This window comes from Triturus cristatus, chromosome 5_2 (genome assembly GCF_964204655.1).
Source record: "Triturus cristatus chromosome 5_2, aTriCri1.1, whole genome shotgun sequence".
Taxonomy (NCBI): Eukaryota; Metazoa; Chordata; class Amphibia; order Caudata; family Salamandridae; genus Triturus; species Triturus cristatus.
In genome coordinates, this window is record NC_140588.1 from 957263474 (window position 1) to 957284519 (window position 21046).

At 45.8% G+C, this 21046-nt stretch overlaps 1 protein-coding gene across 1 annotated transcript in view; it reads left to right on the top strand.

The window, feature by feature from the left end:
- GAB3 (GRB2 associated binding protein 3) overlaps positions 1-21046 on the top strand; it is a 453955-nt gene that overhangs the window by 278423 nt on the left and 154486 nt on the right. The window contains exon 2 of the mRNA XM_085608146.1: positions 871-1174. Within this exon, the coding sequence (XP_085464272.1) occupies positions 871-1174 (304 nt within the window). The remainder of the gene's footprint in view (positions 1-870; positions 1175-21046) is intronic.

Here is a 21046-nt window from a genome sequence, read left to right on the forward strand (position 1 = left end):
TTAAACACACTGTTGTACATTTTATTTTGCGTCTCGCAATTTGCACTTCGCAGTTAGTCACAAATTGCGAAGGCGCAAAATAAAATGGTCGTACATCTGGCCCCCAGTCACCAGACCCCGCTGACCTGACTTCTTTGACTTCTGTGCCTATAGGAACGACTGCCCACGTAGATCTATATGTATTTTCGAGAGACATTATCTAATTTTACAGTCTGTTTCCTAATTGGGCCTTGTATCCACTACAGAAAATTGAACAAAAATACAAATGAAACATTTACTGACAGTTGTTTTTTTTATAAAGCGGTGTATTGATGTTAATTCAAAGCGCTAGGTGAAATACAATAAAAAGGGAGAGTGCAGTCAGATATTCTTCAATCAACGCAAGCTGGATTAGTTTACATTTCAAGTTGTCGTTTGGTTCAGCCCTGAGATTTGGCTTCAGTGAATACTACAGACCCTGGTCTGTCAGAGGCATTTTGCTGTTGCTGAACGCAGGCTTCTGTTGGGCTAGCGGGCGGCTAGTTTTTGCAGGTTGGGCATATATGCCCTGTACGCCTTATACATGGCTTAAAGAATGATGACTTTATTCTTGCATTTACTGGACGTCAGTCGGATGCTTTCTGGGATAGTTTTACCTGGCGGTGCTGGCACTGGCTCAGACACATTTTGCACCCTTATTCTCTTTGCATGAGGTTCCAGGTTCACTTTTCTCCTCTATTTGCTCCTTTGCCACAAAAACGTTGTTGAATTTTCAGGATTGGAGAATGAAATAGTCTAAGATGCAAATTTTCTTTTCTTTGCAAGGTCAATGAGGAAAAAGGATGTACATGAATATTCTCTCAGTAATGGGTGTTCGTTTATATCCCACAGGCTTGGCGAAAACGTTGGTTTGTGTTGCGGAGAGGTCGGATGAGCGGGAACCCAGATGTCTTGGAGTACTACAAAACCAACAGCGCCAAGAAGCCCATTCGGGTGATAGATCTCAACGAGTGCGAAGTACAGACACACACTGGCCTCAACATTGTGAAGAAAGAGTTTCAAAACCACTATATCTTTCTTGTGAAAACCAGCTTCCGCACATTTTATCTTGTGGCAAAAACAGAAGAAGAAATGCAGACCTGGGTGCTCAGCATCAGCCGGATCTGCAACTTTGAACACCTGAAGGATGGAGCAGGTATGAGCAAGACTGTCGAGTCCAATGGGCTGAATAAGTGTCTCTGAATAGAACTTGTGGTTCAAAATGATGTTAAACTTGAACATTTGTTTTCATTTTCAGATTGTACTTTTACTGAAGTTCATAAGTGCAAATATTTTAGTTTAAGTCAGAATGACATATGAAATGTTACCAAAGAACGGTCTCTTTTCTGCATGTCCATTCTCCAAGTCTCCTGCACTTGTCCGTCTATGACATTGGCCCGGACACAGGGAAATATAGCTAGAGTAAAGTTGAGATTGCTATCTGCCATGTTTCATGGAATTACTCCCATCATGGGCCTCTGAGCAGGATCACAAGCAACCCCAGACTGGTTTCAGTCTTTTTGGGCCTCATCAGTAGGGTGCAGCTTGAGTCCTATAACACATTAAGCATGGGACCCACCCCAGGGAAACCAGTCACACATAGCGCGTCATACTGAGAGAAACAGAAAACGATGAATGGATTCTGTGACTGAATCTCAGCCAGTCGATAATTACTTTGAGCTGCAGCCCAGTTCGTCGTTTTTATGCCCACCATGCCACCTTCGACAAGAACCAGCCATATGCTAATCAGCCTTTGCCCTGTTCAATAGGACTAGTTCCTTCCAAACTGCCAGGCCATGTCCCCTCTGAACTGGATCACAAGCAACACCGACCTGGTTTCGGCCTAGTTGGTCCCTGTCGGTTCCCTACACATTCCTATATGTATCCTGCCTGGCAGTGCCAGTTATTCTGACAGTTCTCTTCAATCCACCGTTCTCAATTCCTTACCTCAGGGCTTAATTTTTTGCTGGTGCATTCCGGTGCTTAGCACCGGCACTTACTTGACAGGGCCGGATCTACAGTCTGACTCTGACTCTACACGCATCTGCTGCGCTACGTGCACGAGGCGCACCGTGTACGTCACATTTTTCAATTTAACTTACTACTGTACACTTGCTACTGTACTACTGTCCTCTCTCTCGTGCAGCCGCATCGTGTTTTTCACATCACATCTCCCGAGTGAGTCAGCCGGCTCCGGCGGTTAACAGTGCTGCTGTGTGGGACACTTAACCTGCCCTGAGTCCTGCTCCCAGAAGAGATTCATCATTATTCATATAAATATAACTGTGTTAATCATGGCGGCACCGCACTGCGCGCCGCGGCTACCTTAGCCACTTGCCTGAGGTGGGCGGGCCAAAGGACACTGGTTTGGGCTGGATTTTGGTTATGATGGGGTAGGGGAGGGCTGTGCAGCAATGTGTGCAGATTTTTTTTCACATTGACACGCCCCAGCATAACCACCGCAGTGCGCAGCAGGCAGCTCACCACGAGTCATTGTGTCAAGTCGGCCTGCCGCGCCGGACCCGACGACGACCCAGTGTGGCATTGAGGGCATCGATCAGCCACATCCACTAGAGTACTGTGTCTGACTGGTAGTATTAAGCAGCATCAGGCAGGCCTAATCAGTTATTAAAGAAAAAAGGCTGTGCGTGCAGCCGGTGTGAGTGTGTCCTGAGTGAGTCCCTGCCGGCCGGCCCACCACAGGTAACGGTAAGTTAAGTACTAACTTACTTAGTAGTATTACTGTACTGTACTAGTAGCTGCTACTAGCGATGCCAATATGCTATCATTGCCTTGCCATAAAAACCAACGCTTCTTTTCATTTTGGAGTGTGGTGGTGGCGTGATGGCCGTGACGACCCGACCGACGGTCACCTGATCACCGTGGTGGTAGGGGTGGCACCGGCGGCCCGACGGGGCAGCTAGCTTCTGTCGGCCCCACATTTAAGATTAGATTAACTGGATATGATTACGCGATCCAGATTCACTGACTGCCAGCCCTGCCCAGCCAGTGCCTGTGCCTGCCTGCACTAGTACCCACCGCAGTGCCCGCCGGCCGTAGTAGGTGGTACACACACTTTTGTTTTTAACCGTCCTGCTAGTCCTAACCAATGTGATTTTTCGATAGGGCCTACTGCAGTGGTGTCAAGCCAAGGGCGGGGCGGGCCCTGCCGGCATGTCCGCACTCCGCACAGCAGCCACTGTTGTACTTGTAGTTCAAAATGGCGTGCGGCCGCACACAAATTACTTCACTTGACTCTTCACTTCTCGGGCCGTTCCCCACGACGAAATGCTGTTTGGTTTGGTTTCTGCGTGATGGTGTCTGGTCTCAGTCACTCAACAAATGGCTGGGTACCGGCGCCGGGCATGCTCTGACATCACGTAATAACCCTGGCTGACTTGCCTAAACATTCCCTACTGGCTCTGGCCTCTCTTCCTTCCAAGAGTCCATCAGGGTCAGTTGGTTCAGTTTATGATATGTATGCGAGGCGAGATTGTGAGGTACTCGCTCACAGAAAATCGTACACTGATGCTGGACGGACGAGTCGGGGACGGGGTCTTGTAAAATAAACTGAGTCCGTCCGAATTTCTGAGGGCTGCCGCGGCGTCACAAATTTTGAAAAATAATGTTATTCTGATTCTGCGCCTCGCTCCCTGGAGCTCAGAGCACAGATGTTATGTTAGAGCATGAAAGAGATGGAGTGATGCTTCATCTCCCTGAGAGTGTTTTTTATCAGGGGAAAGAGAGCTGCCCCCTGTTCAAAAACTGTGGGCTGTAGGCTGGATTATACCACTGTACATTATCACTCTGTTGAGGCCACAAGCCACCGCATAAAAAGAAGTGTACATGAAGAAACATCTGTATGGTGTGGTTTGCACGATGTGCAGCTCCACTTATCGATGTGTATTTTGAATGTAAGCATTACCACTAATTACTTTTAAGCCTTTTAACGTGGAAAATAATTAAAGACACATCATTACCTTTGAATTAAAACTAAAGAAAGAAAGAGACACCCATCTAATGCCTAAATTAAATTTCACAACTTGAAAGTAGCAAAACAGGGATAAATCCTAGCTTCCCCACTTGGCCAAATTGTGTGATGCTAAGCCAGTATTTCTCTGTGCCTCGTTTTCCCTTATCACCACATTGAGAGCACCACGAAATGGAAAAGTTCAGTGTGCACTGTACAAAAACCTTTCTTGTAATAGGCTTTAATATTTCTCTACTTACAACAACAACAGCTTAGTCTGCATATTAGGTCACATATTGGGGTACACATGATAGCCGGCTCTCGGTTTACTAGTGCATCCTCATCATGGCAGTGAGGAAAGTGACATGAATTCTAAATTTCAAATAGCAAAATGTACTTGTGTTGATCATTCTGTGCCCATTGACCCTCCCATTATACAACACATTTATTTGATATTGGGTAATTTGGCTTATTTTCCATTGTTGCACACAGTAGCAGTGCCATTTGACGATGTGGGTGGAGCTAATATAGTAAGTGGGTGGAGCCAGTGGAGGAAGTGGGTGGAGACAGAGAAAGGTAGGTGTGGCCTCGGACAAACATTTGAGCACCTGCACTTCATATTTTACAAATTAAGCACTGCCTTACCTTAATATTTCCGTAATCAATGGACTGTTTTTGCACATTGAAGACAAAAACTAAATTCCTCTTCATAGGCACCAACCACCTGAAGCAAAACTACCACCTCACTCATCTCTCTCAGCGTAGGTAATAATACGTTTCCTGTGAGTAATATTTTCAGACACAGTCTCATTTTCTATTCTCATATGTGATTTTAAACCTGTCGACCTCACATGTCAGAGTAATGTGCTTAATTTTCAAATCATAGATGGTATATCTAGCTATTGCACCACCTGTAGTAAGATGGATACTACAGCAGCCTCCTCACTGATCTGTCCAATCTATTGTCTTCAGCCTCTAGACCACACAGCCTATACATTTTCACAAGTGAATGAAAATCATTTAACTCTTATGCCCGAATCCCTTTAGTGTTCGTCTGTTGCTGGGTCCATCCAGTTGTCTAAACCAGGGTTCTCCAAAGTCATAGGGCTAGATCTAGGCCAGATGTTTAGCATATCCCCATTTAGGTATCGACTGTGGAGATTCCTGGTCTAAACCATGCCATTCACTGAACTATCCCATTAAGGCTACCAACAAAAATCAAAGACCATCCAAAACATGAGCTCCTCCTACATCATACAACCATGATTCATACTTGCTTCAATTAGAGGCAGGGCCTTTCTTAAAAAATACCCAAGAGTATAGAACTCGCTATCACCTGCTCCTTCCGTCATCTCATTTGAGAACTCCTCATCTTCAAAAGAAAACCAAAGATAGGGCTGGCTCGCTTGCTTTCCTCTAGCATTTCAGTTGCTAAATGCTCAGACATTGCTCTCAATGTACCAGCATTTTTTAATTGCTTCACAGGTATGTTACCTTTATTTCATAACGAATTCTACTTCAAATCTACATTAAAGAGGCCATCTCCTGCAATTGCAACAAAACCAACATTGTAACTAGGTCTTTTTTATAACTATTTCATGCTTCTTGTTGAAATGTTTTTCTTTTGATGTTTCAGTGTCTAATCTTCTTGAGGGAGCATGGCCTGAGGTCAGACAAACATGGCGTCTGACAGATTAGCTCCAATCCCATGGCAGCTTAGTGATGTAGATATCAGCCCCGAGAAGTAGCTGTATTGTTGGAAAAGAAACTGGACACCAAAGATTGTGCTCAATCATGATGGCATGAATGACAGCAGCCATTTTGGGGTACGCAAACAGAACATAAGCCTGAATATTAGGGCGACCTCACATACAATCGACAGACTGGCAAGGGTTGGGGTGGTGGGCAGGCACATTGAGCAGCTCACTTGGGCAGACAAGGCATAGCGAATGGTGCTGGGAACATGAGGCATGAGCCAGAAGTTGGTTTACCCTGTACGAATTAAAATACTAGGCATTGCTTGAAATTGATTCTCACTCCACAGTAAGGCACAGGGTGAAGATGTACCGACTAGAAGCGGAGTTGTTGGGCTCATTATTATAACTGGAAGGGACCTCCCCTATTACAATGGTTTTGCAAACCCTGAATAGTAAAACATGAGCGATTCCTTCAATTGATTACCTATTGTTTTCTGCTGGTGAATGAAAGTATTGTTGATGCCCTCTCTGGCCTTTGGCTTCTCTCTTTACCACAGGATCGCACATTTTAAGCTGAAGTGTAAGCTGGCTCCACCCTAACTTGTTAATGAGTAAATGCTCAAAACCACAAAACGAGATGTCACTTGTGGGGACAAACGCGTGCTCTGACAATGACTCCACCTGCAACAATGACCAGGCACAGGAGCAAGCACCAATGACCTCTAAAAAAGGAGACGCTGGGGCTTCCATTACAAGGGAGAATTCAGAAACCTGCTTGGGGGAATTAAATGATAAAATCTAGGAATAGTCAACAAGCAAATGCTGGATCTGAAGGCAGATTTAGCATCTGGTCTCTCTGAAGTAACCAGTTAGGATGGAGCTTACACTTCAGTTTAAAATTTGCTATCCTGAAATGCCCAGGTAATGACACGCAGGCTTTACCACACCCAGTATTATGTGGCTACGAACATCACGAAAAAGAGAATTATCATTGGGCTTCACAAAGGCTTCTATTTTTAGGAAATAAAGGATATTAGAGATACTACAGAGGTGGTCGGCGCCAGAGGTTTGAAATTAGAATCCATTATGTTTATGTCCCCAACCATGTGCTAGGATCAGTGCTTACTCAGCCTTCCTTCTGAAGTCAGAGATTGGGGCCCAGATAATCTTCTCTGGGTTGATGATTTCAGCCTCGCACCAGCTACCCTGCTAGATAAACACCCTCGTGACAGGTACATACACGCGACAATGTCCCAGGTGTTGAAACACAAATTGAAGGAGTTAGGTAATAGGTCTTTAGGTCGTTAGCTAATAGATCTTTGGAGAGTCAAAGATCCGGTTAAGAAGGAATTAACTATTTTCTCACGTGTACATAGATCCTATTCAAAAATTGATTTAATGTAGGGGTTCTCTAAAGGTGGTGGATGCTACAAGTTCGATTACACACTGCACAGTGGAGCTCTCTGATCATGCTAGGCTAGCGTGGGATGGGGAGCAACAACAGAACAACGATAGGGGCACTACTTGGAAATGTGACAAAGCCTTACTCAAAGGCCAGTTGAGTACACAAGCATTGCACGATATGATCACACCATGTTTTGTGGAGAGTAACACAGGAGAAGTGTCTCTGAGCATATCCTGGGATTCTTTTAAGGCAGTCTTTAGATCTTTAGAGGATGTTGCATAGTGGAGGGAACAAAGCAATGTCAGGCTGGAAGGGTCTAAGTAGAATCTGTGGAAGTGGAACCAAAAATAGTAACAGAGTGACCAACACTCATGTGCTCTCTGACAGCCTTACGGCAGGCAACCTCATTGAAATGTCAGATTGATCTCGAGGCCACATAGAAGTCAGAGAAAACGCTGTTATTTTTAAAACTAAAATTCGACGAGCAAGCCAATAAGACTGGGTCACTACAGGCAAGGAGACTGAGGCTTTAATTGGTAGCCAGAAAAATCCCTTCTCATATCGGGAACTAGGGTAACACTCTCAGTGAGAACAGGCAAGGATACAATCAGAGCTTTGTGAGACTTTTGCACCACCTTATGTCGTGAAGACCCAATCTAGCTTTAGAAAGTTTAGGTCTTTATTAATGTGTTACACCTTCTGAAATTAACTAAGGCCAATAGTACTAGTTTGGAGGAGGTAATTTAAGCCAAAGAAGTCTTAATGGCAATTTCGGCTTTACATTCTGATCAATCTCCTGGACCAGACGGGCTAATTAATAGATTATATAAGAGATTGGAAGTAATCCCACACTTAGTAACTCTATTTAACTCTTCCTACAGTCTCAAGTAGTATCACTCTTGATACCTCCCCAAATATTAAGTTAATACATAATTTATGTAAATCGAGTAACATGCCTGAGGCCTATAACACTTCTATATTCTGATGTAAAGAAATTCACAAAAGTATTGGCCAGTAGGTTAATCAGTGGCGTAGCTAGAGCGTGTGGCGCCCGGGGCTATCCCTCAGATTGCCGCCCCCCCCCCAGGGGGTGGGGGGGGGGGAATGGGGGGAGGGCATGCACTTCAAAGAGGTCCGAGAGACACGTAGTATCGCCGCTAATAGTTACCTTGATCATGCAAGTTACATGCACATACATGACACGGTCCAAGGCTACACAGTTGAATACACCGGTGACTGGCAGTACAAAAGAGAACACACAGACTGCATGATCTATCTGGGGACTCAGAAAAACCGCATGTGACATCCATCAGAGAGCTGCGTGAACAATTACCTGGTAATCCCCTCAACACAATGCAAACATGCACATACATGACACTGTTCATGTAACCTTCATCTACAGCTGACATTAAATGACCATACATCATGGTCCCCCCCCCATTAAAGCAGTGGGGACCTGCACAAACGTGATGTGCTCTGTGGACCCAAAACCAACTTAACAGTGTTGAAGCCTGTGATTCTTTATCTTTCAAAAACAGCAAATTAATTATTCACAGGGAATGACTCACTGTGTGCCCTTAAAACTAAACGCAGCACAAAGGGGTCAGTCAGCTCCACCTTGCCAACACAGACCGGATACAAAGCCCACTCTGGTGGCCCCAAAGGCAATAACCAGGGGTCGCTCCCTGTCATTACTTCCAAGCAGCAGCAACCAACTCCTTGGGAATGAAAAGACATGTGCTCTTGGTACCCAAAACCAGCTTGTAATAGTGCATCTCTCCTTCACAGCAGCCTCAGCACACACATGGTGCACAGCCTGCCTGGGGGCTCAAAGCTAAAATACAGGGAGGGGCGACATATTATGATCACAATCCTTAAACACAGTCAAATCGCCCCATGCCACCAAATTGCCATGGTAGGATTTCCTCTCTTTGCCCCTAAAAAACAAAGTACACCATTGGTTGCAGACAAATCGCCCCATGCCACCAAATTGCCATGGTAGGATTTCCTCTCTTTGCAGGACCCCGTGGGTGGGGAAAGGCACCAAACAATATCCAGGGGACTGCATCATCATTACCTTTGAGGACCCATGGGTGGCAGACTATGTCACCTCTTGGGAACAACTGAACCTAAATGGAAGCATTAGAATTAAACCCCTCTCATTTTTCTATCCTCTCATTCAAACCTCAAACAATAACTTCTCTGAGGACCCCGCTTTTCCTTGGGTGGAACCACCTCAGCGCCAACCAACTTTCTATGACAACAGACAATATGGCGCCTCCCGCTTCCGGGAGCAGGAAAACCCTTGGCAAATAGTCAATCCACGTCATCAGGGACTAAACTGGGGAGAATGGGGATACCAACAGCAGAGGATGACTCGCAGAGAACCGCCCAGATGGGATCCCTGGTACAACATTCCAACAACAAATAGATATAGTCCTCTAGAAATGGTGGATTGACCATCAAGGGACCTAGAATATATTACCCCAAACCTGCCACACTTCCCTTCCTTAAGCAACAACATTGTCACGACCCCACCAATTTCAGTCCCGAAAGTGAATCCCCACACAATACCTTTTTTATTTTGGAATGTGGCGGGCCTACGAACAAAGATCGAAGACCCCGTTGCCGTTAATTTCTTAGAACAAGGCAAAATAATTTGCCTTCAAGAGACCTGGGCAACCTCAGAGCTCCATTTATTGGGGTACAAAACTTACTCCTCATTTGCTACTCAAAGCGCAATAGGTAGACCCAAAGGAGGCCTGACAATCTACATCGCCAACACCCTATCACAGTTAAAAGTGACCAATCTTTCCACCGATTCTAACTGTCAGATATTCTCCCTCTCCTTTGCAAATGAGGACACTATTACCCTTGTCAACTCATATAACAACCTAACGGAAAACGATTTCCTGACTTTTGTCCAAGATATGCAGGAGAGACTAAGATCCTTTCAACACAAGGAGGACAACTCTAAAATGATCCATCTTATTTGGGGAGGTGATTTCAATATTCATCCCTGCCAAATGGCAGATACCCAATGTTGCGGATTTGCAGACGACAACGACGTTCCACTAGCCCATTTCGTCCACAATAAATCTGGCAACGCTCTGAATAACACACTGTCAGAGTTTGACTTATTTATCGCTAATTCCCTGAAGGCGGAGAAAAATCAGTTCAATCCAACTTACGTGGCTAGAGGCCACCAGACAACAGTGGACTACATCCTGCTGTCCCATGGTCTCGCTACAAAAGTCACAGATCACCAAGTAATTGGCAACACACTAAGTGATCACTATGCACTAAAGATTGAATTCCATCCATCTGAATACAGATCTAAGGTCACTGATATAGCAACTGCCCTCGCTCAAGACAGCCTGCAACTGCGCAAACATGGTTATTCCATAAAATGGGAAAAGATCGACCCACAAAATCTCACAAAAAAATTAATTAACCAGGCGTACCCATATATTCTTAATTGTTTGGACCTAGCCCTAAATCATACGGAAGTCCTACTGAACTTCGCAGAAATTCTGACAGTAGCCAAGAGACTACTCACGGGGAATACAACCAACAAACATACAGAAAGGAAAGGTTGGTCTAACCACAACTGTACGAGAGCCCTAACTGATCTAAAATCTGCCCTCCACAAAAAACAAAGAGACGTGGGCCTTATTCAATCTCTAAGAAGAAAATACAAACTGGAACGCAAACTAAAACTACAACAAATGAAAGAGAAACTCTGGAATGACCTAGACAAGAGCTCCCAATCAAAAAACAGCAAGGATTTCTGGAGAACGATTAGATCCCCATTCCTCTCGGACAACAACTCTCCCAAGATAGAGGTCGCTATAGATGAGGGAACTTGGATTGCTCACTTCGAAAACATATTCAAAGACCAAGGAACCACAGACCATCCATCTCACTTCCATAATGAAGTACAATATCCAATCCCAATTTCTTTTGACATCTCCGAAATCTTGGCGGCTTTGGAACAAAGTAAAACAGGGAAAGCCCCGGGGCCTGATGGCGTCCCTGTGGACCTTTTTAAATTTAACCAGGAGCTCTGGGCACCTATCTTGACGAGAGTATGCACAGCAGCAGCCAGTGAGGGCATTTTGGACTCCTGGACCAGATCAATCATGGTCCCCATCTTTAAGAAAGGGGACCGGCAGGACCCAAAATGCTATCGTCCCATATCCCTCCTGGACTCCCTTGGCAAACTGGTGGGGAGGGTCATTCTGGAGAGACTACATCAGTGGAGTGAGGAAAAGCGTATCATCTCGGACCTACAATTCGGCTTTAGAGAAGGCCTCGGGACAGTAGAGCAGGCACTTAACCTTAGCCTTATAATGGCCAAATACACGCATGCAAAGAAATCGACGGTATACATGGTCTATGTGGACCTGTCTGCCGCTTTTGACTGCGTCGCACATTCCAAATTATGGACAGTCCTAAGAGCAATGAACGTGGACCCCTCACTGCTGGATCTTCTTAGAGAGCTCTACTCCAGGGCCTCGGCTAGAGTTCGGTTCGGAAAGAACGGTGAGCTAACGGCATCATTTGGCGTGGAGCGTGGAGTTAGGCAGGGCTGTGTTCTGGCCCCCTTCCTTTTCTCGCTCTACACAAATGACCTGGAGGAGGAGATGCTGAGGGGGGCTCAGGACCTCCCAAAAATGAAACAGAGACCGATTCCAGCGCTCCTCTACGCGGATGACGCTGTCATCCTGGCCCGAACGCCGCGCGAACTCCAGCTCTCACTAGATAGATATACCACCTTCATGAACGCCTTGGATCTAAAGGTTAATGTTAAAAAAACGTTTGTCATGATCACGGGGGGGGGGCGAAGAAAGGAAAAAAAAAAGTATCTTTCTCGATAGCCAACCATTGGAGGTCACCACACAATACCCATACCTCGGGATCATGATTGATGATAAGCTAACCTGGAAACCAGCAGTGGAAGCGAGATGCCACCTTTTTAAGCGCTCAATAGCAGCCCTGCAGTCCTTCGAGGAAATTGGGAAGGAGGCGGCCAGCAGAACTGCTAAAAATTTACAACGCCAAGTGCCAAGCGATTGCTCTCTATGGAGCAGGGGTCTGGGGCCATATAGATGTTGGAGCCTTACAGAAAATTGAAAATCAATTTATAAGATTCCTTCTTGCTACCCCAAAAGGCTCACCAACCTACGCCTCCCATATGGAACTGGGAATTCCGTATTTGCAGGATCTCCTTAAAATCCAGCCATTGCTTTTGTGGAGGCGTATATGGACTTCGGATGCTAATACGCTATCACAGTCGATAGTGGCTGACACAATGTCACTCGATCACGCCTCTAGTTTAAAATGGCTCCGCTACATCAGAAACTTTTTTACAGATATGGGCCTTGAAAAATATTATCTCCACCCAGAATCGATTGTTGCCCTCCCAAAAAAGGAGCTCAAGGAACTTACACTACGGCATCTGGAAACACTAAGACTGTCAACTGAGGCTGCAAAACCCTCAGTGGTTCACGCGAACACAGTCCAGCTAACTTTTGGCATTCAACCATACCTTACTCTGCATACCAAAACATATGAGAGGATGCTGCTCACCAGGCTCAGACTGAACCTCTTTTTTAGACTGGTTGCTTTTCCTCTAAATAAGGCCTGGGACTCAAAGCTGCCTCCGTGTCCCTGTGATGCGATATCAACTCAAATATCCACGTCATTATCTTTTGTAAATTTTACCAACCACACAGAAAATTTTGGATACTTCTGCTATGCAGGCGATGGGGCCTAAGACAATGTCGACCGGCCTTCCTTAGACTGCAAACCTTAGAGTCCGAAGAAGTCTGTTACCTGGTCCTAAACTTTTTAAAATGTATTATGAACCATAGAAAAAACCTTTAACAAACCGCATTAGGAAAAAACATTGATTCTCAGAAGCAAAAAATTCCTCTTCTTTTTAAACAAATGACAGCTGTTTTTTCTTTTTTACTGTATGATTGTTCTCTTTTATGGTTTTCTTCGTGACAAACCGAATAAAGAATTATTATTATTATTATGATCACAATCCTTAAACACAGTTGTGGGGGCCATGGGAACTTGTTCAACTCTATCCAAGACCCGGGACAAACTGTTCCAGCACTGCGGCACTCCTTGAATATTCAGAAGAAACCAGAAAAATAGGACCAGTAAAACTCACTCTTTTCCAAATCTCTTTCTAAATATTATCACTTTCCATGTAATGTTCCTTTGATGGGAAGAGGAGGTTTCTGAGGCGGGAGTATCAGGCAAGTGATACTACTCAGGCTCCATCTGTTCGAGCCTTCATGGAGGATCCCTCGTCATTACTACCTCCACCTGACCCTGGACTCCGCAACGCACACCCTTACAGGCTCCCTCTGTGCGAGCCTTCAGGGAGAATCCCTCTTCATTACTACCTCCACCTGACCCCGGACTCGACAACGCTCTCCCTTACAGGCTCCCTCTGTGCAAGCCTTCAGGGAGAATCCCTCTTCATTACTACCTCCACTTGACCCCGGACTCGGCAACGCTCTCCCTTACAGGCTTGATTATCCACTACTCCTCTCTCCAGTGCACCTTATCTCACAGCTGACCTTGGGCCCCAGCCCCATATCAGGCACCATCGGGCTCCACTTTGCTTTTTCCCGGTAAAAACATTAGTAAAATCACCTTCAAACTTAAAACATTGAATATAGCAGTAAATATAATTACATGCACTTTAAAGTATGTTCCACAGTAGCCCTTATGACCCGACTGCTAATTAAATAAACAAAAACAGAAAGGCCATGACAGGGCTTTAGCGCTGATGCGAAAGTCTTTTTTGGTGCCACACTAATAACCTCTTTCTCCGTAAATACCTTTACTACCACCTTCCAACAGTGCCCCTCATCCCTCCATGGCCCCCCTAGTGACCTCCTCCTCAGACTCCCTCACTACCACCCTCCACCAGTGCTCCTCATCTCACCCTAGCTCCCCCTCCACACCATGACCTCTTCCTCGGATTCCCTCACTGTCACCCAGGGCACAAGTCCTAAAAAAAAAAAAAGAAGTGTGGGACGCTGACTTCACAACAGCAAGTGATGTCACGAAAGGTGGCTTGCACCATCAGACTCATTGCCTCCCCTCGCTCACCCCTTACATGCCATTGCATCAGAGAAGCCAGCGCGTGAGCAGCGTTCTGAATGAGCTCCAATCTCGCCCCAGAGAGGCCAAAGAATAAATGTGTGGCTCCATTTGCTCCAGTAATCGAGCTCCCGTTAAAATAAGTGAGGGGACGCCGTCCACCCGCCTGGTACCCCGACTCGAGCCCTGCAGTCACCCTCCACCAGTGCCCCTCATCGCTCCACAGCCCCTCCAACTACCTCCTCCTCAGATTCCCTCACTGCCACCCTCCACCAGTGCCCCTCATCGCTCCGTAGCCCCTCTCTCATATTCATTTGTTGTTTAGCGCTACTCATATCAGTGTAATGTGTCAGCACTTTACACCACGAACACATTATACAGGGACAATGAATCATACAAGTATGTAAATCAGTCTACAGGGAATGTCACATAAGCCAATGAGGATTAAAAGGTGTAGGAATCACATGTCATCCATACTGGTGGGCAGTATATTTTGAGAGGGTTTGGTCTGGGGAAATACAACCTTAGGATTTAAAAGAGTATTCCATGGGGGTCAGCTTTACTGATAAAAACGTATCTCTGCCCAAACAAACATACTCATTTTAGCAACATTAGAATGATGAAAGACTGAGGAAGTTCTAACTATATCACAAAACAAAAAAACTATACCATTCATGTTTGTATTGTATGCAGCTCTTTGGTGACACCTGCTTGCCTGCCAACCTGCGCTGGGCCCCTGGCTGCAGAGAGACATAAAGGCGTCGTGCCAGCGCTATGCAAATCATGAAAATAAAATGAAAACATATACAAAAGCTTTTTTTAAATTCATTAATATGCGTGAAACTTTGCATACATTGAATATATTGATGTGACGCACATCCCTTTATAACTGAACAACACCTCTTTGCCAAGCAGTCCTTTCATTATGCTCTGAAGGTAGGGCCATGCTGACGTGTTACAAAGCCAGCAAAACAAAAAACAGCACGCCACAACAACGACGCGGTTTGTCTCAACCGGATGCCTGTGCCGGTCTCATCGCCTCCAGCATGGCTTGGCGCGGCATAAACGATATGGATTACATTTGCATTGCATGCAATTTAAACGGCTGGCGTCCAGTCATAATTAAACAGACTCACCTGCGGGCCTCTCTTTCCCAGTCCTGTCTCTGGCCTCTGAGATGCCTGCCAGTGCCTTCTCGACCTCGCCTCGGAGTCACGCGCACTTTTTAATGCGCAAGCCCAATGCGCAGGTCATGATGAGAGTCACCAGGCAGCAGAGACCCCACCCTAAGGTAAAACTAACTGTAAAACCCCGGCGCGCAGACGCGGAGGCGGAGACATCTGCGCGCTGCGCGCCTCTACGAACGTCATCATGGTCAGGTCAGGTGGTTTTTTTAATAAATTGTAATGTGTGTCACTCAGGCCCTGCTGCCTAAATGAAATTGAAATCGGCGGGTCAGCACTGCTCCGAGCGGCCGCCCTAAATATAGTGCCGCCTGGGGCGGTCCGCCCCCACCGCCCCCCCCAGCTACGCGCCTGCTCCAGTGCACCTTATCTCACAGCTGACCTTGGGCCCCAGCCCCATATCAGGCACCATCGGGCTCCACTTTGCTTTTTCCCGGTAAAAACATTAGTAAAATCACCTTCAAACTTAAAACATTGAATATAGCAGTAAATATAATTACATGCACTTTAAAGTATGTTCCACAGTAGCCCTTATGACCCGACTGCTAATTAAATAAACAAAAACAGAAAGGCCATGACAGGGCTTTAGCGCTGATGCGAAAGTCTTTTTTGGTGCCACACTAATAACCTCTTTCTCCGTAAATACCTTTACTACCACCTTCCAACAGTGCCCCTCATCCCTCCATGGCCCCCCTAGTGACCTCCTCCTCAGACTCCCTCACTACCACCCTCCACCAGTGCTCCTCATCTCACCCTAGCTCCCCCTCCACACCATGACCTCTTCCTCGGATTCCCTCACTGTCACCCAGGGCACAAGTCCTAAAAAAAAAAAAAGAAGTGTGGGACGCTGACTTCACAACAGCAAGTGATGTCACGAAAGGTGGCTTGCACCATCAGACTCATTGCCTCCCCTCGCTCACCCCTTACATGCCATTGCATCAGAGAAGCCAGCGCGTGAGCAGCGTTCTGAATGAGCTCCAATCTCGCCCCAGAGAGGCCAAAGAATAAATGTGTGGCTCCATTTGCTCCAGTAATCGAGCTCCCGTTAAAATAAGTGAGGGGACGCCGTCCACCCGCCTGGTACCCCGACTCGAGCCCTGCAGTCACCCTCCACCAGTGCCCCTCATCGCTCCACAGCCCCTCCAACTACCTCCTCCTCAGATTCCCTCACTGCCACCCTCCACCAGTGCCCCTCATCGCTCCGTAGCCCCTCTCTCATATTCATTTGTTGTTTAGCGCTACTCATATCAGTGTAATGTGTCAGCACTTTACACCACGAACACATTATACAGGGACAATGAATCATACAAGTATGTAAATCAGTCTACAGGGAATGTCACATAAGCCAATGAGGATTAAAAGGTGTAGGAATCACATGTCATCCATACTGGTGGGCAGTATATTTTGAGAGGGTTTGGTCTGGGGAAATACAACCTTAGGATTTAAAAGAGTATTCCATGGGGGTCAGCTTTACTGATAAAAACGTATCTCTGCCCAAACAAACATACTCATTTTAGCAACATTAGAATGATGAAAGACTGAGGAAGTTCTAACTATATCACAAAACAAAAAAACTATACCATTCATGTTTGTATTGTATGCAGCTCTTTGGTGACACCTGCTTGCCTGCCAACCTGCGCTGGGCCCCTGGCTGCAGAGAGACATAAAGGCGTCGTGCCAGCGCTATGCAAATCATGAAAATAAAATGAAAACATATACAAAAGCTTTTTTTAAATTCATTAATATGCGTGAAACTTTGCATACATTGAATATATTGATGTGACGCACATCCCTTTATAACTGAACAACACCTCTTTGCCAAGCAGTCCTTTCATTATGCTCTGAAGGTAGGGCCATGCTGACGTGTTACAAAGCCAGCAAAACAAAAAACAGCACGCCACAACAACGACGCGGTTTGTCTCAACCGGATGCCTGTGCCGGTCTCATCGCCTCCAGCATGGCTTGGCGCGGCATAAACGATATGGATTACATTTGCATTGCATGCAATTTAAACGGCTGGCGTCCAGTCATAATTAAACAGACTCACCTGCGGGCCTCTCTTTCCCAGTCCTGTCTCTGGCCTCTGAGATGCCTGCCAGTGCCTTCTCGACCTCGCCTCGGAGTCACGCGCACTTTTTAATGCGCAAGCCCAATGCGCAGGTCATGATGAGAGTCACCAGGCAGCAGAGACCCCACCCTAAGGTAAAACTAACTGTAAAACCCCGGCGCGCAGACGCGGAGGCGGAGACATCTGCGCGCTGCGCGCCTCTACGAACGTCATCATGGTCAGGTCAGGTGGTTTTTTTAATAAATTGTAATGTGTGTCACTCAGGCCCTGCTGCCTAAATGAAATTGAAATCGGCGGGTCAGCACTGCTCCGAGCGGCCGCCCTAAATATAGTGCCGCCTGGGGCGGTCCGCCCCCACCGCCCCCCCCCAGCTACGCGCCTGAGGTTAATGCCTGATCTGCCTTACCTCATAGATCCAGACCAATCAGAATTTATCCCTCAGAGGCAAGCTGTGGATAATTTTAGGCGTGTACTTCATTTAAAAGAAAAGGCTAACTTCAGAAAGATACTCTTAGTTATCCTATCATTAGTTGCTAAAGAAGCATTCAATATAGTCAGTTAAGTATTCCTCTTACAGGTCTTGGAGGCGATATGTCTGGGTCACCAGATGCTGACCTGGATAGCATCTAGTTATGAACAAACAACAGACAAAGTGATTGTTAACAGAACCAAGTTCAAGGGGATGATTTTAACTAGAGGGATGCAGCAGGGTTGTCCCATCTTTTATTTGCTCTAGTAGTTGAGCCATTGGTGGCCACTATCAGGTAACACCCCTAGATATTACACACTAGATACAATTATTCAGAATGCTCTATCCTCAGAGTAATGGAGGCGTTAGAGGCTTATGGGAAAGTGTCCGGGTTTAAGGTCAACTTAAAGTCAGAAATGCTGACCTCCCCCAGAAATTGAAAAACAATTCAGCCATAAACCCACTCAACTGGGTTAGTAATAAAATTAAATATCTACTACTCTACGCAGTGAACTATGCCAGATTATTCAGTGCTATTACTAATGATCCATGTAAGTGATTATGGGCAATTCAGAGTTTTCGCCGGGAACTGTGAAGTGTGACTTGGAGAGATGGTGGGAAGGAGGGTAAAGAAAGCCAAGAGATTTATTTCAAGAGGGCAAAATCAAATCCTTTAATCATTATAAGCAATAATATAGACTGCGGGAAACTAACCATATTCGTTGTTTCCAGTTAAGGCATTGGACCGTATACCCTGACAGTAAAGAGGCAGCAACTAGACCTCTAACAGTATGGGAGAAATGTTTACAAATGTTAGCCCTCAGGGTCTCATCTCCAACATCTATGGGAATCTTGAGGATGTGGATTGTGACCCAGCTTGGATATATATGAGAAACTGCCAACATATTTTTGGAAACCACATTATGGATCTAAGAGCGAAACATTGGACTGACATTCCTTCTCTGTGTGCTAAAACTAGTTTTATGTCCAATGCTTTGTTTTCAACAAGTGTGGGACCCTGGTACAACACTTCAGTGCCACAATCGCGGTGACAATGTACTAAATAAATGAAAAATGCAGTACAATATACAATGCCTGTCTGCCTCGCTTGTTGCTTAACAGATAAGTCCTTGTGCAGTTCCTACGTTTAATCATGCTCTTATGTGAAGTGTACAGCTTCAGATAATAGTGCAGAATTAGCTGCGGCGTTACTCTACAGAATACCTTGACCTAGCATCACTTCTTAAAAGCTCTCCTGAGCATGGCTGGTACAGAATGCAGCTCCTGATGCAAGCCAGGCTTTTAACCTATGCACACCTGATGAAATACTGGTTGCGCTTCTCCAGCAGGTCGCAGTGTCCTCGGACATGAAACTCTGCTCTTCGGAGAGAGCTCTCGCTCAGCCTTGTGTAAAGACTGTGCTGTGGAGCTTTGTCTGCAAATGCATTAACCTGTGTCTATCTCAGTCAGATCTTACTGCCTCCTTTGTGAGTGGCTGATCTCATCCATTTAGGCTTGTGTCAGCCTGGTAACTTACTGTAATGTTAGCAGCCGCGTTTGCACCCCTTGAATGAAGATGTGTTACCTGGCAGGGTCAGACTGACCGTACCAGACATCGAGCATGTCCACTGGAGGCTGGAAGGGTGGGGGCTGGTCTTGCAGTGGTGCTGCAATATCAGGCCCCAGTAACAAAAGTAGCAAGCAAACGGTTCCATCGTCTCGGAGCCAGGCAGAGCCCTAAGGGCTGGTCGAGAAAATTGCCACGGCTGCTTTGGGTTCCCAGTCCAGCCAAGTTACCTAGTGCAAGAAACGTTGGTTCACCTAGGAGGCGGTGACCAGGAAATGGAGCAATGTTTTCCAAACTGGCGGTCGAGACCCACTGGTGGGTCGCCAGCTGATTTGTGGGTCGGGCCGCAAAAGTCCAAGCAATAAATAACCTTTCAAATTTTGTATCTATCTTGTCACATTTGCTGTGCTTTAAGGCAGAGGTCAAATGTCCGGCTAGGTTTTTAACACATTGCTGCTTAATTTTTTTAACAAGGGGGCTCCGTGTTTAGAAACACCACTCACATTGCAGTCAGAGAGAGAACAGTAATGTGAATTATGTACACTCAAATGTACAGGAAGAGTGAAAGGCAAGGCTGTAGGATGTCATTTTTTGTAACACATAACAATGTAAATACCGATAAAATGTGGACAATGCACATTCAACTCTTAGGAAAGCAAAAACAAAGTAATTTTTTTCCCGTAGTTTTGAAATGTGATGGAGACAGATTTTAATAGCATCAACACTCAAGTATGTGAAGATTTGGGTGTGCAGCCTTACCGTGAAATACACGTGCAAAAACTGTCTTGGGTCCAGTCAGGCTCATTTGAACACCCTTAAGCACAACCCTGGGTAGCTATGGCTTCAAGCAGCCAGGCTTGAATAAAGGACCATACCTAAAGCATTTAACAGTACCTTAGAAATAAGAAAGCCGCACTACATGAAAGAAACACAGCACCAATTTATAAAAACAGATTATATTGTTATTAATTTTTATAGTCCTTGATGAGCAAACTCCACCAGAAGGTTCCAGAGATACAGAGCTTTAAATGCTTTATCACTTTTTCATTCAACCTCAAACAAGCATTGGTCACTGAAAGGTTTACAAATGTTTGAAAAGTTTGTGAAAGTTAGTTTGGCTAATCCAGCCTGGCTTGGGCAACTAAATCTGACTGAGAAAAGGTCTGGGGGACAAATGGGGTAGATTCAGACTGTTACATGGCCACCAGAGCATTTTCCGGTCCACTTCTAAACTTTACGGCAAGACCAACATAGACTTTAATGGCGTAGTCCTGATGATGAGGATACACGATGAAAAGATGCTCAAGGATGCTCCAGTTACTGTCAACAGGGGTGCCCTTGTGGTGATCACTTGGTCCACAGGACCTGTGGGGTGACTCTGGCCACAGAGGTCAGGGTCCCTCAAAGTCCATTTTGAGACCATGGAAGTCCACCGGCGGCCAGGTTACCGGTTTCCGTACACCACAGCTCTTGCGAAATCCTTTTGTGGGGGCTAGTGACCCTCTTGGGTGACCAATCTGGACTCTGATAACACTCCCGG